The following is a 23,022-nucleotide window of genomic DNA, read 5'->3' on the forward strand; positions in this document are numbered from 1 at the left end:
ATTTGTGGTTGTAGATGGCTGTAGTACATTCCATTTTTCCTTAAAGGTATATAAGTGAACACAACAGAGCAGTCATGAATATATTTAAGCATATTAATACTGCCAAAAATAGCTCAACTAGGTAAGAGCAATAGATGGAAATGACTTAAGAGGAAGGACACTGGACAGCTGGTCACTGTGGTCCTGTTTTTTTGAGTATTATCATTAGATGACCAATGACTGACCTCTTGTGGTCAAACACAGAACAACAGGGCCTTTTGTGAGTCACCTCTAACTGGTCCCATCTGTGAGCCTCGCCTTTGCAGATGTTGCTAAACTGCATTAAACTCGCCCCCAGTGGAAGCCACAACAGCTTTAATACAATGCAGGCTATTCACAATCTATAAGTCGGCTTTGTTGTTCACTTCAGGGGGCGCCTCGGAAAGAATCTGGTCTGAGTTTCAGATGAACAAACGCTTCTTTTGTCCTCAGTCTGGAAATGAGAAATGAAAGCATCGTCCTCCTCCACAAAAAAAGTTTCCAATCTCAATATTTTACTCTGATTATTAAAAGTAAAAAAAAAAAAAAAAAAGACAGTTAATGAAGTACTGATTACATCCAAATTGGAATACTTTATAAAAAGGACATTTATACAGTGTTTTGGATGGCAGTTAGAATCCAATACAGGCATGAGTTATTGCACAGCTCCTGGGACATTTCTCCAGATCACCATATCCCTCATCATCCCATTTCATTCAACACACCCACAGTTTAATGTACATCCATTTCCCCAAAAGCCATTTATAAAGGTCTTTAGTCTGTGGACACCTGTGCTAAACTGTTTAATTATGGCTTTAATCTGGTATTGACAAGAGTGTTGAACCTACAAAAAATGTACAAGCAGACATTTCCCTGATACTTGTGGTATCTTTGACAAGACAAAAAAAAAAAAAAATGTATTGTTGTCATTCAAAATGTTGTACATCAAAATCTCATACAGTGAAACTTACAGCATATTTTACCAAAATTATCTTTAATGCGCTCCAGTTTCTTGCCTGTGACACATTTGAAAATAAGCCTAAATATGAAAATGTGCAAATTTTCACACAAGTTTTAGAAACAATGTTATTGTTACAACTACGTATTTGCTGTGTTGAAACTCACAATGTTTGACTCAATGAATGCAAAGTAAGAACAGCACTGTGTATTTGAAATACATATCCAGATTGTTTTATGCACCGTAACAGACGGGAAGTAAAGAATAAATAAAAAGTCAAAAACGGGCTGTGTTAAAATAGTTTCTGTGCAATTTATAGCCCATGAATGTTCAAGAGCCACCAGATCAAATACAGTAACACTTAACTACCCCCCTCCCTTATTAGACCCAGCTTCTGCACTACTTCCTGGTTACCTATCAGGTGATCTCCACAAGGCAGCCTGGTTTAAGTCAGTAGGCCTTTGTACACATAACACAGAAGTTAAAGAAACGACAGTCAGCGACAGCCCTTGTGTGGCACAGTAAAGCTGCAGCTTGCACCATAACAAATTCAAAAACAACTGATTACTACATTACAATAAGCAGAACACAAGTTAAAGTTGACAATGACAGAAAGGCTCGTCTGTCACATAAATATTTACGAGGACAGTTTCATTTCATAATCTACAGCAAATAAAATCTATTCATTAGAAAAGCCAAAAGCAATCACACGTTTTTAGTCAGAATAAAGTTTCTTGGATGTGTGTTGGCACGCAGCATTATTCTTGTCCCAACAATCCATTTACTATTAATTTGACACCATGCAAAGTGAGTAAGCACTAACTTGTGCTGAATCAGTACTTGGAATTATAGCTACAATAACCCCCATCAGTACTACTATTATATTTTTATATATAAAATTTTATGATTTTCCATCATTTGTCATCTTTCTTTTCTATTTCAACTGAATTTGTAAGTAAACGATCAAGCTAGCAAAGTGTGAACTGTGGACAAAAAAAGGCAAACAAGACATTTGTTTTTATAATGAAGGTAACGTTTAAAAATTAAATAATCTACTCTACTTTTTTAACTCCAGGCCAACCACAATTTTGCCTTAGCATTAATTGAGCAGGGCATCTAATAAAAGGTGACACATACAAGTTATTTGGCCACAAGCTCAAATCCCTTTTTTTTTTCCTGAGGTAACATCCAGTTTAAGATCCCCAAAGTGTCCGAAAGTTACTAGGAAAAAATATTTCTGTATTTGTTTTAAGAAAAAATACATCTAGTATCAATGATTCATCAATACAAAGCCACGCGGGCAAAAATCATCTCCATAAGTTATCCCTAAAATAGAAGCTTGTATTTAGGAGGAAATAGTGATATTGTTTCGAGTGAGTATGTAAGATTTAGATTTTAGACTATGGTTTAGATCTCTACACTGTAAGAAAATAAGTAAATACAATTTAGTCACTGTGTTTGTAAGACACATCTGCCCCCTTGGTACTGCACTATTTATCAGTGACGATTAAACACAAAGGAAAATGTTATACTCTATTTGTGCAGTATAAAACTAGTGTTTTACTTGGGCTTTATTTGGTGCACTCTATTTCAAGACTCAAATAATTGAAAATTTAAAAAAATAGAGGGGAAAAAAGTACCAAAATAATAATTATTATAATAATTTGTCAAAATAATATGATTTAATTATAATGCATTATGTGTCTTTTATGTGGGAAAGTAAAGAAATATTATATATTACACATTGCCTTTGTTTGCTCCCATGGGTTTCTTAGCATGCAGTAGCTAAATATTCAACTTGAAGAAGAGAACTTTGCCAAAAAGAACATTTTTGTTCTTTTCTTTATGTTTGTGTGTGTGCGCGCATTTGTGTAACAGAGAAAAACAAACAAACAAAAATATCAGACATAACTTGACACCTTAGTGACTGAGGCTTAGTCAAATGTGCCCCAAAGTTTCAGACAGAGTCTGTAGCTGAGCAAATTGACTTAGGTATTGTTTTACATGAAATCGATGGACATGATAGACACAGTTCAGCTGTCGAAATTCACACTGGGAATGAAGTTAGAAGTCTCTTCCTCTGGGTGCAACAATCACCTATGCATCAGTGCTTTTGTTCCTAAATAAGAGTTCCTGGTCCACCGGATCCACCATCAGGGTAAGCAATTGTGCAGAACGTAAAAAACAAACAAAAAAGATGAAAAGTTTGGAAGAAAGTTCTGAGTCTGTAAGTAATGATTCCCAAGTATTAAAAGTGCTTGATCGGGAGCCAAACAAAGACAGGATTTTCTTAGCGTATTTAAGTTTGTAAGCAAGAAAAAGTAATGAACAAAGTCACTTTATGTGTCACAAGAGATGCTTTCACTCTTTCAGTGTTGTGTTCCGTTTTAAAAAGCATGCTGCCTCACTCTGGATCCGGGGTATCTGCTGGGTTAGAGGGTGTCGCCTTCTGTTTATATATGAAGGTCAACAAGAAGAGAGCTATGTCATGTGAGCACCAGTAGCTTGTGTGTGAGGTCACTGCTGACCAGTAGCGGCTCTCAACCAGACCCTCTCTGAGCTCAAAGTCAATGCGACGCTCAAGCTCCACTGCAAGACAGAAAAACAAATGAGTAAAAACAGGAAGTATCAAGACAAATGCATAATAATACATGATTAAAAACAGACACCACATGACATCAATAGCCTGCACATAAAAGATGTCCATAGCCACACTGACATCTAGTCGACCGAGCACGTAGTGAGTGAAAGTGTGAATCTGCCTGGAAACCAAGGGCACATCATGCTGATAGTAGTGCCTTGTTCATCACACAGCAGACATGCCCTAGATTACTCTGCTTTATCCAGTATCCGTTAACTTCACTTACTACAAATAAAAAATCATTTTTATTTAGTCTAAGGAGCTTGGAAAGAAAGTGACTGGACTTCATTACATTTCTTAAAAGACATATCACCTCTCATCCGCGAAGCTTCTTCAGTTCTAAAAAGAACTACCATGACCCTGAAGACATCATTTTTATTTATGTATTTTTTCACATTTTCATATTTTTAGACTAAACTCATTAATATCACGAATCAAGAGAACAGTAGGTTTATTTTCATAGACATCTACTCTATCCTCCTTCTTTATGCAAAGAGCAGTCGCCCCCTGCTGGCTATGAGAAAGAATGCAGGTGTAGGCCGTTTGTCACTTTCTCTGGAGGCTACAAACATCCTTTTCTTTTAAATAAAAACAAAAAACATTACTATATTACTACACTATACTATAACTATGTTACTGCATTATTTATTTATCTTTAAATCTAATTTAATTAGATTTAATCTAATCTTGAGTACAGTGAACCTCAGTGCCATTTCAAAAACAAAATACTTAATAAGAAAGTTAACAGATGGATGTGGATGATATACTTTTTTGCCTTATTTACAAACCAAAAAAAAAAAAAAAAAAAAGAATATAAACATTACTCGAGGGATAAGTGAACTTACAGGATGTGTCAGCAGTGGGTGAGGTGGGTCGAGTCAACATAGAGAGGCCGTATGCTGACTGACTTTCTGTGCGCTTTTGCTCCTCTTCTTCAACACTTGCTCCACCCTCAAGTCCCAGAGACACTGAAGGCTGGCTGTTGGAGCGGGAAAAACGTGAGAAGAGGATTCCTCCAATGCCCTTTCCTATGCTTGCTGCTCCTGTAGTGTCGGAATAAGACAGTAGATAAAGGTAAAGTGTCTATATTATGATTTCAAAGTATAAATGCATTCATTATTATAAAAGGAGCATATTCCTCTCATTTCCACTTGATGGCACTGTGGAGCTAAAACTGTGATTTAAAAAAAAAAAAAAAAAAATCTCATCTTACCTACATACAGCGACCTCTTAGGATAAAATAGATTCATTAATTACAAAGTACAAATAGCACAGGGATTTTTTTCCCAGCTCTCATTCTGAGCACATAGTTGTCATCAGAAATTAAAAGAACAGTCAACAACCTGCACTGATCAGCGACAGTATTACGAACATAGACGAGTGAAGTGTATAAAATTATCTCAGTACAATGCAAAGTTCAGCTGGAAATCCTTGGATCCTCGCATTCACATGGCTATTAATTCAACAGCGAAAACTCACTTAAGCATTTTTTCAGACTAACACATCAATTACCTTTTACCACAGTAGTCTGTTCCTTCAGGTTCATCTAATCTTATCCTGAAGTAGTGAACAACCACAGACACTTTGATCCTGAACAGTCATTACTCTAAACTTCCTTACAGACTATTTTTAAATTCTTTCAAAGTGTATAACTGATGCTGGATAACAAACACTTGTAATAACATAAACACATGTGCTCAGTTTGTGTTGGACTTACCCAATATGCTGGCCTTGCCCAAATTAGTGATTGACTCCCCATAGTGCCTCCGGGGTAGGACAGGTGATGTACTGGGGCTGGGGATGCTTTCTGTATCCGACGTGGGATCTTTAACAGGGTTGAGAAAAGTAGGCCTGATCTCATCATAAGTTGTGGGGTTAGTGGCGCTACACCTGATGAATACACAGACCACAAATAGTCAGAGAATAATTACTTATAAAATATTAAGAGTCCATTCAAGGAATAGCAGGGTGATAAAATTCAGATTGTTACCAGTGTATCTGAACAGGTGCAATGTTGCTATAATGTTTCAAGATGAGTGGCTCCAATCTGTAGGCCTAAAAAGGCAGTAAAACAGGAGTTATTGACATTGCACAGTGGAAAAAACAAAAAACCTAAACTCTTCAGAACAAAGCGCGCTCTAAATTCATGCAGACAAAACTAAATCTTGACTTAAGCAGTTACATTACATCCACCACATTTCATGTGCATTCAGAAAAAACGTGTGCTCACCAGCAGAGTTTAAGTTTGCTCTCACAGCTAACTTTTATCCTTTAAGTGCACTTTCCCAGACACAGAGCAGCCAAAGTGTCAAGATGGACTGCTGTAGGACTGTATGGAGATTGATCAACTTGAAATGTAACAATTTCATCAGCTAATATATTCACTTTAATAATTAATACAGCAAATGGAGGCCAATTCAGATTAATCGGAAGGGGAAAAATGCACCTGCTATAAAAAAAAAGCTTTATCATCACTCTGGGATTTTGGCTAGCTTAGCATTAGCATGCTGTCTGTGCAGATGCTTGCAAAGACCCAAAGTGCTGTTAGCAGCAAAATGCCGTTGTTTTTGCTCTGAATGTAAATAAAAATTAAAGTATCGTCCATATCCATGCTGTAAACTGCGCCACTAATTTCCTCCTCAGACACACGAACTGAAATCAGCTGTTTGTAGTGTAAATGGAACTGATAAGCCGACGCGATAGGTAAGCAGACCGATAATTCCAAAGAACTGAACTACTGGGAACCGGTTCTCGATTTCCTTTCCTGCTCATCTATAAAGGACAAGACAGTGATGGGTACAGTAAGGGTACTGACCACAGGGTCTGTGGGATGGAAGACATTGAAGAGCCTGCTACAGATTGAAGTGGGCAAGATGTGGTCTTGGTGAACACTGGTACCAGGGCGGATTCCTCTTAGTGCCAAAAATACTGCCAGAGGAGAACCCATGCAGAAGAAATTCTCTACCTGAGAAATGAAAGGTGCCAAGATTATTTACTGTAAATGTAGAAGTCTTTCGTATTTATACAGACAGGATTTATTTGTTGTGTAAATGCCACATTTAATTTCCGTTTTATTTCCTATATGGACATATATTCATTTATTTTAGGAGTACAGAACATATTAGTTTAACACCTAAAAGTTTGTCAAAGATTCTTACACATTACAGTAGTGATATTTTACAAAGCAATATAGTACCTTAAATTTCAGGGCTGGGGGGGCTGAGGGTTTAGAGGCCTCAAGTGTGGCGAGTTGATTTTCCAGCTCTTGTAACCTGCAACAAGAAGCAAGTAAAGAAGCCCAAACTACACCTTATAAAGAAATTTGAAACTTCTAAACTCCAGCGTGAAAATCTCTTTCAATATTGATACCCATTGCCCTATTAACAAAAGAGGCCAGTCATCAAAAAGTCCCCTTTTCAGTCAGATCAATAAACCTTATTACAGCATTTTCTTGTCTTACAAAGTTAATGGTGCACACAATAATGGCACTGTGCACACAGCGTGATGGGCAGTGGCCAGCTGATGTATTACTCTGCAGCCCACACACACACACACACACTAAAAACAAACAAGTAAAAATAAAACTTTAAAATAGGGCACGAGAAGAGCAGCATGCAGCACATGGCGTATTTATTTTAAATAAATATATAACTGCTCACCCAACACACGCACACACACAAAAATATTAGGCTTGATGTTAAATTTAAGGATATAAACTGAGTGACAGTAACACTGAGCCACTGATGTTATGGCATAGATGATTAAGGGAAACATTCGGAGTAAAGTAAAGTTCAATTAATCAGATTTTTGGAGGCAAAATAAACATTTAATTATGAGCTTTTCATTAAAATTCAGTATGAGTGGCTATTTTTTAAAAATATTTTAATAAACATGTTAAATTTAACCTATCTAATTCGACTACAAAGCGGGGGTTGCCATTAAAGTATCAAAACTCAATTCTCAAGGCTCCTTGACATTAACCACTTTAAACTCATATCTTTTAGGATCCAAACAGACAAAACTGAACTGAACACAACTATACATACAGCGCAGGGTGTCATTAACCTACAAAGGAAAGCTCTACCTGTTCCTTGTTTGCCTCTGCTGCTCTAAAAGGTGCCTCTCTTCATAGGACATCCAGCGAAGGTCTAGGTCCTCCTCCACAACGCGATGCTCCTGCAAACAAAACCGCACGGGATCCCAGCCAGTAATGATGTCATACGCGATGACACAGCCAAGAGAGTGAGACACGATAGACACTTTGCCACCCTTTTTCTCGAAATCAGGGTTCCGTGAACAGAAAAGTGAGTAGAGCTTGTTCAGCTCCTCTGTTAGACCCTTGGTAATCTGGAGAGGGAGAGAATGTGAAATAATGAGAAGAGACAAAGAGAGAGCACCAGGGACTCTAATTACTGAATCTGTATGACTCTTACTTCATCCCGGTAAAGAGGGCTGTTGTAATACATGATATCCATGGCACTGCTGTTGAGAAGGTCTCTCAGTCCTCTCACTTTGTCTGGTGTGATCGAGTCTACCGTATCTGCAGAAACATACCCACATCTGAGCACAAAAAAAAGAGCTAACGACAACAGACTATTGTTCATATATGCAGTCATCAAAAATGTATTTCTTCCACAAAAGACAACAACATGCATGCACACCTCCGTCCAGTGTGAGTTTGGAGCGCCACTCGACAGGCAGGAACTCCACATGTTCCTCATTGTGCTCTGAGAAGTGTTTCTCCTCCATCTTCCTCACACCTTCCCGCAGCCTAAACATACAATAACAAAACAGCATATAATGTATTTAACAACAATATTGCAGATATACAACTGAAGGACTTAAGAGTGCATTTGGGAATATGCTGTTTAGTAACCATGTCATTGTCACTTTGTCTCAGGAGCAGTTTATTATAACGACAGATTCGAAGTCTAAATCTATATAGTCTTAGTCATACGACTGTCAGACAGAAAAGAATGATGCCCATTTTACTGATGCAGCTGCTTCCCTTGTGCAGCATGCATACAAAGGCTACACTGCTATTAGCCCTATATGGGACACCATTAGCTTGCAGGATACACTAAATACACAAAGAGAGAGGGGTGAGGCAGTTGTTGACATGGATAAATGGAGGTTGGGAGAGGCTTTTAAATGACTGCACTGTGAAAAGAGCACCTAATGCAGGTTTTGACAGGACTTTCAGTGCAGGGGAAATGCTCAAAGGTCTGAGTGCTGCTTTACAGCTTTCCCAAGTTTTGTAAGGTTTTCCTTGCTTTTAGATTGGCTTTAATGAAGACAGTCAGGTTTGGCATTTGAGGATTAGCAGGTTTACACTGTCTGATTTTGTTTTAGGACATTGTAACTGGAACATCTCACCACAATTTGCTTCATCAACATACATGTAAGAGACTGAAAAGACAAATACCTAATATTACTTCAGGTAAAAAGAAGCAATCAAAAATCAAACAAATACATCAGGTTTTCAGGATGATTGTTTCTCTTGGCTGAGAAAGTGTGTGCGCTATAATCGACATGAAGATAGAAGAAATGTTTACAATATGTTTACAGTAAACATTTACATTGCAGCTTGACTGTGTACTTTATCTGCTTTAACTCCTTAGTTTGTGACACAGTGACAGTTCTGCACAAGTGTAATTAAAGCTTCCACACCTATGGTCCAAGGCTATTTCAGTTATTCCTTTAGATAAAAACAGACATATGAAAGGACTGCATCTAGCTTAAGCAACATATGATCAATACTGTATACACAGCTGAACTCCAGTGAGTTTAAAAGAGAAATTGATGCTGTGATAACTTACTTTATCAGATTTCTATAGACAGAAGTGTCTATTGTGCACTGTCATTTTAAGCTCTACATAATTTACAATTTTCTAAGTTCCTCATAACCAGATGTAACTTTTGAAAGACAAAAGAAACTCAGTAGGTTTATTCAAGTAAAGTATCAACACAGCATCAAGCTGACTGTTTTGTTTTTATGTGTCGAGTGCTCTATAGAAGATCCAAATAAAAGAGATACATCTTCCCACTGGCATGAAATCTGGACAGATGAAGGTTATATAACCAATAAGTATATAAAACACTGAGACAGAATGGCACGACTTGATTAGGAACTGATTAGGACTGGAAACATGGGCAAAAACTGTAACCACATTTTTGCCTATGTTTCCAGTCCTGGAAACAGCTGGTTTTATTCTGCAACATGAATCCTGTCATTTTTCTTTACTTACTTTTATAGAACTGCATTTCCCTGTTCTGTTGTGTCTATGTGTGTTATTTTTAAGGTTTGGTACACTGTGTGATCACACATTAACAACGCAAGTGTAAATTAACAGAACGGCATGAGCAGACCAAGAGTGAGAAAGATGGGTAGAGAAAATCAGGCAGGAGAAGAAAACAGAGTCTGCAGGAGTGGAGGGGGGAAAACTGAATGATTTAGTGGATACTGTTGTATGAGCAGTGCTTCAGTTATGCACTCTGACACTTCAGAAATGCACTAGCTACATAATTGGCAACAAAAGAAGACAGACAGGTATGTGTCAGGTTTATGTCAAATCCATCATATCACATTGCAAAAAAACCACAACAAAACGATGTAAGCTTAGTTAGGAGCACAGAAACGTTAACACAGAGAAACTATGAATCTACAAAAGAGGAACAAGAAGTGAGACTGTTTGTTTTTAGCAGAGAGAACATGAACTGTGACAGTTCCAACATTACACCACAGTATGTCCCAGGAAGACTTTTCTTACATTGCCTTTGACTTCATCTATACTAGGTTTTAATTTTATTCCGGATTCCATTGGAATGAAATTGAAAGTACTGCTATCATAAAAAGAACAAACATACAGGTATCAACTCACATTCCAGTGTTTTTAATAATGCGCCCCTGGTCCATCTTCTGTCCAATGCCATGAACCACAAAGACAATGTGCGTAGTCTGAGGCGGTCTGTCCTCGGGTGAGGCCTCCTCAACATAACCCCGATGGAGCCGCGTACCGCTGCTTGAGGCTAAAAGACAAGTAAGGACGGGGTTGGAGTTTCATTTTACAAAAGCAAGCTTTAAAAAGAAAAAAAACCCCAGCTATTTAAACTTAAGTGTTTTCTGTAGAATTTATGTATTTAAAAACACATTACAACTATGTTCACCAGAAAGCTATAAAAAGCTGCAGTGATGGAGTCCAAAGAGGCCAGTAGGTGAAACCTGGGAACCCTGCTGTGATTGTGGCTGCCAATGTGTCAATGGGGCCAAGTGTGTCACCTTATTTAGAATCTATAATCTAGTCTAGTCATGTGTTACACAGCAGGGTAATAGAATCTACTGGACTGCTGCCTGGTTAGCACTAAATGAACATCTCAGGTAAAATTGAAATAACCAGGTCCATTTTGTCCAATAACCTGAAAGCAGGAGAGATTAATGTGCTGTAGGGCTTGAAGACTGTAGATCAGAATAGAGTCATCCATCCGGATCAAACATCAATTGCTTTTTGTTATCTTTTCAGTAGCACATGGGCCCTTTAAGCACTTGGCAGATGGACACAGAGTGACCTCCTGGGCTAATCCAGTTAGGACACTGCGTTTAAATACCTGATGCAAACTACAAATGCATTAATATACAGGTCGTTGTGTGCACTGGACGCTTGCTCAAGCTCACGAAATAGGAAATCAATTCGATTTTCTGACTAAACACTTGGCTTCACACATTTTATAGGCATATCCTTAGCAAAGAGGATAAACTTTATTGAAATAAAATTTTTCTCCACCTATGCAAGTGTGCATGTCGAAATCTGTAAGGCTTGAGTCAGTTACTTCATGCTAACCTTTAGCAGATATGCTTACCATAACAATGTGTTAGCAAGCTGGTGTCGGCTGAATACTACACAGTAGAACACATGCATGTAAAGTCAAGGGATGCTAGTAATTGTAGTTTGAAATCATTTAAGCAGATATGATGCGTTTCTGTACCGTGCTTTCATCAGAAATGCTAGTAAATAAATAAAGGAAACCTTAAGTGGTTACAGACCTTTGGAGAAGCCCAGTTTCTGGGTGACTGTTCTTGCAATTTTGGAAGTTGTGGCATCGCTGTAGAGGTAGATCTCGTCCACGCTGTGCCAATCCACATGTGATCGACTCAGCTTTAGACTATGGATGGCTGCAGGGGGCAGTGAGAGAGAGGAGTGAGTACATGAACAGTTAGAGGAAAGACAGGACACAAGGAGATTGGTCTTGGGGGGATAGAAGGAAAACTTAGGTAACAGGAAAAATCAAAATAAATCAAATTTACAAAGCAGTAATTAGGAATGTGGTGCAAATTAGCAAAAGTAGGAACAAACTAGTCTAACGGCTTGATGAAATGCAGCACAGAGCATTGATCTGCAGACAGAAAAACACATCAAACCAACACAAATTATGTTTGCAGATTTCAGCTCTGGCTTGTTGCCCTCCTTGTGCATCATCAGCTGTAGATATATTTGGTACTGATATCTACATTTAGTTCTCTTACTGTTATTTTTTTTCCTCCTGGTTCTCAATTCAAAGTGTAATGCAGTGACTAGAGCAAGTAAGAGCAGAGGTAGACTAGAGAGCAGGCACCATTTGCTACAGAAGCTAAGAGCAATAGGTGAGACTGGTTCACTCAACAGTTATTTATGTCTCTGTCCTTTAAGTGCATTGTGCAATCAAATTAATTTGAACAAGACTGGTGGAAAACTCATGCACTGGTCCAGTGCACAGTCTATTGTCTGGTTCACACACTATTGTACAGCAGCTGAAGGTCACATTTCTTCACATTGCTCGGAACCAAACTGGGAATTAAAACCCTTAAGAACAAAAAAGTATAGTACTTGGAAAAATGCCATTTTCCAGATTGTGTTCTCTAGTTTCAAACTCTTTAATATGGTCACACAAACCCTGGGGAAAAAAATGGAACTGCATTACTATTACGCAGAGAATCTAATTTCTTAAAGTTTAAATGCAGTTTTTACTTAATAACAGAGTACTGAAAAAAATGAACATGTGTCACAACTATGCATCATTTCCATATTTTTATTAATTAAACATTCCTAACAAAATGGAAAGATAAATAGTAAATAAGACATCTGTCAATAAATTTGAGAATTTACCAGCTCCCTCTAATACACCTGAATTTAAAATGTGCTGATGCATCTGTTAAACTGGTCTACTGTTGCTTGGCAGGATACTTTCACTGTGGGTAGGTTTGCTTTATGGGTAATGTGATGACAAGCCCTTATTAAACTGTACTAAAGACCTGTTCACTTTGAATGTAACCAGTCCCAAGCTGAATGACTGCCTCTAAGAAATGAGGATAACTTGTAGAGATTGAAAAAAGAAACGTTTGTTGAAAAGAACAGGCAAAGTGACAGGTTGTCACTTTTATTTGGCAGATAAAAAAAATAGTTTGTTGTGACATTCTTTCCATTTGAGGCAATTCTTAGAAAGTTTTCTCTGTCACATATATTTCCGGTCATTTTAAAATTGCATCACCAAATACTGACAGTAATCAACAAGAAAGGGAAACGAGCAGTTCTTCTTAGAAGAGCGCCTTTTGCCAACCAGGCTGGTTTCATCTCAAATAGACTCCTTACCTCATATCTCTGTACCCAGAAGACACCATACAGGTGAAAAGGAGGGTGGCATTTGCTATAAGAGCTGCACAGTTCTAAACAAACTAGTTTGAGGCCAACTCAAACTGTTGAGACTTATCTGTAGCCAAATCCACAGTAAAACAGGAGATACTTAATAACAGGAAAAAACTAGGAAGTATGCCTAACTTCTCCACTTTACTGGTTTTATTAATATCAAAAGTTTGAGTGAAAATTGTTGACTGATGTTTAGTGCTGTAAAATAACACTTCCTGTTTTACAGTGAAAGGCAGCAGGTAAGGAAATGAAGGTAAAAGAGGAGGGGATCAAAATGTACACAGGGACAGACAGACAACCCAAAAAAAGAACTCACTGAGCTAGATCTCTAACAGCCTGTCAAGAATGACCAAGAAACACAGGATGAGAGTATTTGTTATACAGGGATGGGCAAGGAGTGAAGGAACTGGGGAAACTCTTGAAGAAAGAAACTTCATGTATGCAAGAATCTCAAATCTGGAGAGAGGTAAAAAATAAATATTGGGAATAAGAATAAAAGGCAAAATTGAAATAAAATGAAATAAACTGGCCTGGGACTGTGACATTTGTTCCTGACGAAAAGTTTCAACTTTTTTCTTGACTATGTCTTGACAAAAATAACAGATTCCTTTCATCCAGGGCCACCTCAGAGCAGCAAAGACAATCCAATTTTCATGTAATATAGCAGCTAGGCTTTAGATCGGCTGCTTCAGATTTACTAGAAGATGAGGACACAGACCCCAGGACTTCTCTATTCAATAAATCCAGAACTAGGACAGTGATGGACTTGAAAGAAGCTGTTAAGGGTTATAATAGTAACTGTTCATAAATGGCTTCTCTGTTTGGCTCATCAATTGTGCTTGGGTCTCAACAAAGAGCTTTGTTCATGGCCCTTAAAGTGGGAGCTTATGATGGTGGTTCATTAATGGTACAGTCATACTGCCAGAGGACTGAGATAAAGAGAGCAAAGAAAGAGTGAGTAAGAAATGGAGAGGAAAGGAGTTTTTTCGTTTTTTTTTTTTTTTTTTTAAAGACAGCAGAAGCCTTCAAAAGGCTTTTTGAAGACTAGCTTATTTATTCCATGTCTACTGGCATTAGGGATCTTGCTCTGGTAGTTGAGTGAACCCTGTTGTCTACTCACTATTCCAGCAAGGAGATGAAAGACACATATGCAGGATTCCCCAAAAAGCAGCAATGCTAACAACTATAGCACAAAACTCTTAAGTATATGCACAAAGGAAGATGTTCTAGCAACTAGGCCCAGTTAAGGCTGCAGCACAGAAAGCAGCCTAAATTCCCTTTAAAACAACTGCTAACTGAGCCTAGGTCTAGTTTTTAAATAGTCAAATTATTTCAAAAGTTTGAACCACACAAGAAAGAAAACTCAAGTTTCAAAGAGACCAAGCTGCTATAAGAAGGGGATACAAGCTAGATCTAATACACCAGATTTTTTAGGGAGAAGAAAAAATAAAATTGTATTTTACAGTACCTTGGCAGCGTTTGCGCTTGTGACATGTAGGTTTAGTACTCATCTGATATCCACTCCATTTGAACAGAAAAGGGAGGTAGAAAGGGGGCAGGTGGGAGAGAACTAACAACCAACAGTGAGTGAGTAATGGCCATTACCCTGGTGTCACACAAACTACTGCTGTCATCACTCTTGAACAAGTAGCTCTATCAAGTAGTGCTGCAGTCAGGTTACCACTTTAACCAGGACAGACTAAGAGTCTGTGCTGGTTACCGCAGCGACCTGGTGGCTATAGGAAATGTCCTGATACAACGCGAACTTATTGTGAGCCTTCAGGCCGAAAATGCAGCACTGTTTGACATGTGCTATAGACGACATTTTTACACTTATCAAAGAAATACAGAGAATATCTACACATGGCATGACTCTGACTATACAGGCTACAAATCCCCATTATTTCTTTTTGTTTACGTGTACTACATAAGTTCATGTCTAACAGCATTAACAGTACTTATTTTTCCATTTCACTTAATGAATAATTCATATGTTCCTATTTATAACCATTTTGAGGAGGTGATGCTGAAACCAACCTACTGACTACATTTTTACAAAGAGCTCTGAATAAGTATCTGGGAGATTATCTCCAATGCCTCTCTTACCTGGAGCACAGATTAGAAGATGTATTTCTTTCCACTGTGAATAATCTAATTGCTTTGTATATGATTTAATTAGTTAGAGATAAGTAGGTGTTTTAGTTTAATTGCAAGCGCTTAGAAGTGGTGAGAATGAGGATAATTTACTGCCATATCTTATTGGATGACTGATCTAATTTCATTTTCTCCTTCAATAAATGAGTGTCAGCTTGTGAAAACAGCCATGTAAAACCACACACATATGTCCACTGTTCGATAGAAACTAAAACTTGGTTATTCATAATATTTTATCATGACTGGGTAATTTTTTCTCTATTGATTTTATTACTAAATTTATGCTAGTATTTTAATTAGTAAGAAAAATGCTACGTGACAAAATCAGTTCCACAAACATGTAGGCTTTCTCAAATTTGTTAATCAAATCAGCAAGTGCACAAGACATGTCTCACTAAAACATTCAATCAAAGACAACACAGACATCAGACTTGCAAATACTGGTAGAGGTGAAAAGCTGTGGAGGACAGAACTGCTGAGTGTATGGAAGGGTTTTGTTATAAAAGCTACCAGTAATGTGCATTTGGGTATTACAGCACTGATGGATCCATTCATAACTAAGTGGTTCCTTATGATTGAGATACCGAGTATGAGAGGAAGCAGTCCAAACAGGTCACAGTGAACTGATAACCTTCATCTGTTCTGCATCATATAATATAAAACTATCTTTGCGGATAAGATAAAACAAATCCCTTTACCAACTCTTTGTTACAGTAGGCTGTGAATGTAAACACTGTAAACCTGACTCTTCCTGCCAAATGACTTCTTTGTTTGTATCCTAAGCACAAGTCAGTACCATACATCTGTCAAATGTACGCTATGTTATTAAGTGTGAATTTTCTGTTTCTTTTAAGTATGTATCAGTCATCAATTATCCCATGGTGTTCCTACACTCTGGTGTTTAATAAAATGTAGCAGAATATGCAGCACACAAACTAACTTATGAGGCTTGCCTACGTCAAACGACACACACTGCATTGCTCAAAGATGACACAGTGTCCAGCCTGCACGCTTTGTTTTTTCCCTGACGTCTTTTAAGGCTGACATACTGGACACGCCCTATAGTTTTTACTACTGGCTTACACCAGTGATCACCATCTGTGATTCCTGTCAGCTTAAGACTCAAATGACAGCAGGCATTCCTTGAAGAAAGTGTCAAACGATAACAATAAAAAAATTTTTAAAAAAGGAAATAGGGGGTGACGCCATTGTTTAATTTTCTATAACAGTAAAAATCACAATGAATCTTCACTTCATAAAATACACCATATCACGCATGGGTGACACATCAGATTTAACTCTTCCTTGTTTATTATTTAAGAAGAACCAGCAGAAGCAGTATATCAGCCCATATTTTGCACTTGCACCACACTGATGACGATGTACCTGCAGAGCATACTGGTATGCCTACCATGTCTTCTGCTGCACTAACATTTAGTCTACGCTAGGGAACACAATAAAAATAGTAGCAATAGGTAAAGGAGACAGCGATATCTTGGGGAATGTATTTACTGCAGTACTGTCAGGGATTGCTGCCTTATTGAATGACGCATTTATAGATCGTGGTGCTAGCCCTTATTGTTGTCAGGGCTTCAAATGATTAGTTTCAAGATAAAACATATTTCTTTAAAAGCTGCCTGAAGGAGGAACTCAAACAAGGTGAATTATCAGGAGCTACCATTCACTTTCCCTTCATGCTTTTACAAATATAAGAGGAAAATACTTTTTTTTTTCCCATGCAGATCTTGAACGTTGCCAAGATACGCACTACATGAATGCACATGCAAATGATGGTTCTTTAGGTTTTATTAACATATATATCTTACGTATGGCTTTCAAAGGGTGAGTAGGTTATTCTCCCTTGCAATAGTACATTAGACAAGTTAAAGTCTTATGATCTGCGCATTGAGTAATGGAGAGTCTGCCAAGTGTCACAAAACCAATTTGTGTGGCCTTGTACATTATTTCTCTCACCTTGCAAATAACTGGACTTTGAGCCTTCTTTCCACTAAGACTTTATACACTTGCATCCATATACTTCTAAATCTCTTAGCGTCCGTGTACACAATGCGTGTCAAACATGAGCGACTTTATATCGTTTTCTCTTATATGTCTTGAGATTAAATAAAAATTGAAGAAAAATAGTGACATGTAATGTCACTAAGATTGAAGCAAGGTATGCAATGTAGTACACAAGTCCCAGATTACCTTGGTGATATTGTGAGTCTTGTTTTTACAATAAAGACTAAACTTTTCCCACCATCTTTATCAGCTGCTGCATGCTTTTCTCTCTGCTTTTGCTCTATTTATCACACACCCACACACTTATCACCAGTGAAGGTCCTGTAGATCTGGCTGCGTAAAGGAGACTGCTGAATCAAAGAACCCCTTTCTTATTGCCTTTCACAGCTAAATGCTGCTACATTTCGCTTGAGCCAGCCCTCAGAGGAGGACCAGCCAGAACGTACGAGTTGCACCTGCTATATACTAGAAGGGTGACATGACAAAACCTACACCCACATGAATGGACACACCTGCCTCATTCATTTCAACTGAACGTGCATCTACACTAGCAATTTTGAGCTGTCTCAAAATTGCTCATTTATGACTCTGGTTACTTTTATTCTAGTTTCACTGTTTCACAGATTTGGTGCGTTTTTCACTGACTTACTTTTTAAAGGAATTTATAACCAGCAATGGCTATGAGAGCATTTAATCTTCTCACTTGCATTCGCAGTCATCAGTAGATGCATTGGAAGGTTATTACTCAAAGACATTCTGGCTAATGCAACAATCAGCATCAGATTAAGCTATGATCTAGTTAATAAGTTCATTTATTGTGTTAGTTATAAGAATGGATGCTTCAGTGCTGTGTTCTTTAACGCATTTTTGTCTTTAAACGCTTTATATTACAGAATTTACTGCACCAAGGTTAAGGCTGTCCTGCCCTTGCCCTTCCCCAGAGCTCACCATCTTTACTATCAATGGTCCTGGGAACCAAATCCATCTCAAAGGTATCCTGCACGTGTTGCCCACGGAAATGGTTAAGGTGCTCCCGTTCGATGAGGTCGCTTTCGTCTTCATCTAATGGCAACCAAGTACCATCGATAAACCACTGGCCTCTCATCACTGGGATATGGTCTTGTTCTGTAGGACAACAGCCATTATCTAGTATCAAATCCAAAACAAAACAAATAGCTCCTGCATGGATGGGAATCATCAAATTTCAATTTTTGGCAAGGAATAAATATATTGTTTTATTTAGCAAGTAGAAATGAAAGTAAGTCGGTTTCTGGAAACTGAATCCTTTCGTTGTAACTCAACAAGTCTGACAAATCCTGGGGGGCAAAGTCTCAGTGGTTAATGCAGAGAGGCCATGTTTGATTACAGTCTTGAGTGACATCATTAAGTAATTCTCTGGTGGTGAATAAGAGTGTAGGATCTTAAATTAGGCTGCCTTAGAAAGAGAACTTCTCTCTCTCTACAGAGTGAGCCTGTTCAAAGTCTGTCTATTTCTATTTAAAGACAAAGTGTTCTAAAGCTAATGTAGACACATAGACTGACAGTAGGTACAGTTCAGTCAAGTAAGTTTGTTAGGCTTGTCGGCAATATGCCAAACTAAAGCTAAGAACTATTTAACACAACCTTGATTTTTATTTTTTTATTTTCTAAATATTCTGATGTTTTCTATCTTATAGTATATCAATGACCTTTATACATGTTCCATTGTGTAAACTAATCTCTCACTTGTGAACTGATATGCTTTGGATGACTATTCAAACGTCCTCCTTTAGTATCTATTTCACATTCTTAACTGTTAACGTAGCCGTCAGACCACACTGAAAGAGTACAGAGAGGGTCTCAATGCATCCACAGCATCAACAACTGTGAAAATAACCTCTTCTGTAAATGTCATTTGAAATTAAGCTTCAAAAGACCCAGTTAACCATGAACCCTATTCATTCAGGTCAGGTTTTCCGAAGCTCTATAGCAACTGCCTTCCTTTGTTCCCTGCCTTTTCCTGGAAATATCCACGAATTAGTTAATGCAGATCAGCTGAGCTCAATACACTGACATCCAGAAAAAAAGGCCAGATGAAGTACTTAGCTTGCAAGAAAAAAAAAAAAGAAAAAGAAAAGACAACTATGCAGTCTACAGTAAAAGTCTACAGAAAATGTATACTCAGCTACAGGTTTAACATTTAAACTAGAACCTTTTACAGAACAGTGTGAAGTGTTTTGTAAGCTAATATATTGCAGATCTCTGTAGTTTTCATAACATCTACGTGAGGTTTGACTAATAGAAGTTGTGTTTCTTATTCTCTACCAGGAGCTACTTTACATGTGACTGATGCAGAGGTGATTTAATTTGGGTTGCATTGGGGTGATTATACTTACGTTTCCAGTAGACAGGATAGCATTGTCTCTGTATTATATCAACCTGATAGAGTCCTCCTCGCACACACACTGACTCTACATTGAGTTCAATGCTTTCAGCGTCCCTCTCATCAGAGGACACGGTGGATGTGTCCAAGGACCCGCGGCCTCCGTGCACACTGCTGGTCCTCGTTTCTGCTGGCACTGCACCATTCATCCCTGTGCTCTCCAGCTCTCTAGTCCCGCTCTCCTCCTCTCTTCCACTGGCCTGGGGGCATGCTGCACCGGGGTTCAGCTCGCAGTGTTTCCGAAACATTAGCTCAATATTAAGTGAATCGTGGCCCAAAAAGGGCTTCCAAGTTTTTTTGTCCTCTTTGTAAAACCACCGCACTTCCTCCGGACCGAGCTCCGTGACCACCTCGTTGAATCTATGTCTGGAGCTGTTGGATCTAGATCTCTTTCTTCTCTCGAACAGAGGACCGGTGTTATTCCCATAGTTGTCATACTCAGGAGAGCTACTGCTGAGGTAGTCTTCCTGGGAGTTCAGATCCAACACCAGACCGCCTTGAGCGCTGTGATGTCTGGCGTGTAAAAGCGGCAGCTGCCCTTCCAGTCCCGACTGGACTGAGGACATCCCAGCCTGCAGTGTTTCATCGTCGAGACTCATCTCGTGACAGCACGAAAACACATCGCTTCTCAAAACTCACTCTTTGTTGCCGGTAGTGTCAGCGCTGACCTTTTAGTATAAAAAGAGCTTAATTGAGGGATTTTGGTTGTAATGTTGATGCTGCTCATAACTATCCAAGAAACCCGACCTCAGCGCTGTGCTCACTGCACCTTCAGAAAGCGGTTACTGCTCCGCAGCAGCTATCGTCAGGCTTCATATTAGTCCAAAAATGAAACTTTCATAAAGAAACACGCCTAGACCAACTTCCATCACATTTTCTGAGCGCACCACAGCGGTCGCTACATCACCTTGTTAGCCCAGCTTGCTAGCTGGCTAAGCTAATACCGGCTGGAGAACTCGGAGAATTGCGTATTAGCGAATCTGCAGCGATAAAACGAGAAACGAGTTTTCTTGCCCTTTAAGTGAAATAAAAACATGTCAAACCACTTTCCTGTTATCGACTTGCTGTAACGCTGCTTGACAAGAGTAAATATTACCGTCACTATACTTTGAGTGTTCCGGGTCACTGTGGAATTTCCGATTCATTCGTTGACAAACAAATCTCGCGTAGTGCGCTAGCATGCGTGTGCTTGACAGCAGGTCACGGGATCCATGAACGCGCACGTAGAAACTGTGAGAACATTACGTCACTCCGCCCTCTGTTTAAAAACTGAATTGTTCTTATCGTGCACTAGATGGAGATAGAAACCTATAATAGCCGTTGGGCACGAGTCTATTGCAATGATCGTGACAATGCTCTAATTCCCACTAGATGACAGTAAAGACTTGTTCATTTTAAAGAGATTCCTAATATCACCGCTTTAGGAACTGTTTAAGGAACTGCAAGTTTACACTTTCAAAACACATTTCTATACACAATTAACTATTATAGGGACATATTAATAGAAACAGTTGACAGTGTTGAATGCCCTTTAAAAGTCTGACACATATGACACATTAATGCAAAAAAAATAAAAAATCATATATAGGTGTTCAAATGACTTGAGATCTGGTGACTGAAAAGGACATAGCAGGTCACCTAATTTTAAGATCCATCAGACTATTCTGTACCCCTCTCGTGCCTTGTGGATGGGGCCATTGTTATCCTGAAAGAGGACCATCAGGTCATCACTCTGAACAAGTCTATGCTAATTTACACTGACTCTGAGTTCAGATGTTGCCTTATTTGGTGTCTGTGCAAAATATAGGTTAATAAAGTAATTACAACAAAAATGGTGCCTGCTGACTGCCTTTCAGTCATCAGATCTCTAGTCCTTTGAACACCTATATATGATTTTTTTTTTTTTTTGCATCAATGTGTCAACAGCTATCTCTACCACCATCTTCAAAATAATACATGTGGGAATATCTTTTAAAGGTATGGTGTTCATATCTCTTTTTAATAATATAAAGTATCAGTGATCCTGACCTTTGACCATCAGTTCTAATCACTTCATCCCTGAGTTCAAGTCAGTCTTAAAGCTAAATGTATCTAATCAGAAATCTTGGTACCATGCTGTTAGTTTAGTTTTTGTTTTTTTGTTTTTTTTAATTTAGCTGCATTCTTTTTCTTTAAAAAAAAACAGATATCACATTGATGAGAATGAGATGAATGCACAAGGCCTCTGGCCACATCTGTTACCAGAGTGGAGGCAAACAAAATTACAACCTGAAATAAATTCATCCATTTTTTAAAATGCTTATGCAATTCAGGGGAATTGGTGGGCTGGATCCCTGCTTTCACCAGCCAAGGGATGGGGCACACCCTGGCCATGTTGCAGGGAAATAAATGCAAAAGAAATAAAATCAAACACCTATTTATTTATAGGAACACGAAAGGAATCCTAGTTTTAGTTTTCTGTACTATGTCCATCAGGCAAGCATGTCCTTCTAGCCAGGTAACTTCTCTTCAATGGCTTCTCTGAACATTTGCTAATGAATAGCCCAGCAGTAAGCAATACTTTTGAGGAGTTTACCCATTCATCCACATCTTCACTATGTGAACACTTAGTGCCTGCCCTTTTGCACATGTTCTACATAGTGTGGTGGTGTCTGCCAAGATGCACTGCCTGGGCATGTCTTCATGCCTTTATGGTCAGTATCATAACAGGCGGAGAGGGCGGGGGTTGTCAAAGACAGTTAGATTACATCAGAGAATTAATGCTAAAGAAAATAAAAAATAATAATAATAATTTTATGGCCCACAATAGCTTTTCATTTCAGTGGTTAACTACATGAAAACAGCAAAAAAAAAAAGAAAAAGGAGTTGAACTATTTGGACTGCTGGCTACTTCCCAACGTGGATTATAATATATCTGTTATAGTGCTAACTGGTGTGTTTGTATGAGAGTGCATCAGTGCAGTGTGAGTTTGTATCTGCCTATGCGTGCATGTATGCATGTGCCTGTTTATTTAGGCAGAGTGCGCGTGTTTGCACAATGTGTGTTTTGTTTAGCAATACTTGTGTGTGTATACTGCTGGTCCAGGTGATCCTGGGGCCGTGGTGCGGTTTGTGGGGAGAGAAGCGAGCG

The 23,022-nt window shown here is 38.5% G+C and overlaps 1 protein-coding gene across 2 annotated transcripts; it reads right to left on the bottom strand.

The window, feature by feature from the left end:
• Nucleotides 1–585: 585 nt before the first annotated feature.
• Nucleotides 586–21,123, bottom strand: ddhd1a (DDHD domain containing 1a). Of its 2 annotated transcripts, XM_082515856.1 has the most exons (14): nt 19,846–21,123; nt 18,419–18,595; nt 14,763–14,864; nt 11,659–11,787; nt 10,499–10,646; nt 8,279–8,388; nt 8,051–8,157; nt 7,702–7,964; nt 6,814–6,889; nt 6,433–6,582; nt 5,608–5,672; nt 5,335–5,507; nt 4,463–4,660; nt 586–3,565 (listed from the first exon to the last, which is right to left on the bottom strand). In XM_082515856.1, the coding sequence occupies exons 1-14, from the start codon at nt 20,489–20,491 to the stop codon at nt 3,381–3,383; spliced, it is 2,529 nt and encodes an 842-aa protein (XP_082371982.1). In that variant the 5' UTR covers nt 20,492–21,123; the 3' UTR covers nt 586–3,380. The 2 variants fall into 2 exon arrangements, with proteins under 2 accessions (XP_082371982.1, XP_082371983.1); XM_082515857.1 differs by lacking the exon at nt 14,763–14,864 and having other exon boundaries at nt 19,846–21,122.
• Nucleotides 21,124–23,022: the final 1,899 nt, after the last annotated feature.

The sequence above is a fragment of the Aulonocara stuartgranti genome (genome assembly GCF_965226115.1).
Source record: "Aulonocara stuartgranti genome assembly, chromosome: 19".
NCBI classification, from domain to species: Eukaryota; Metazoa; Chordata; class Actinopteri; order Cichliformes; family Cichlidae; genus Aulonocara; species Aulonocara stuartgranti.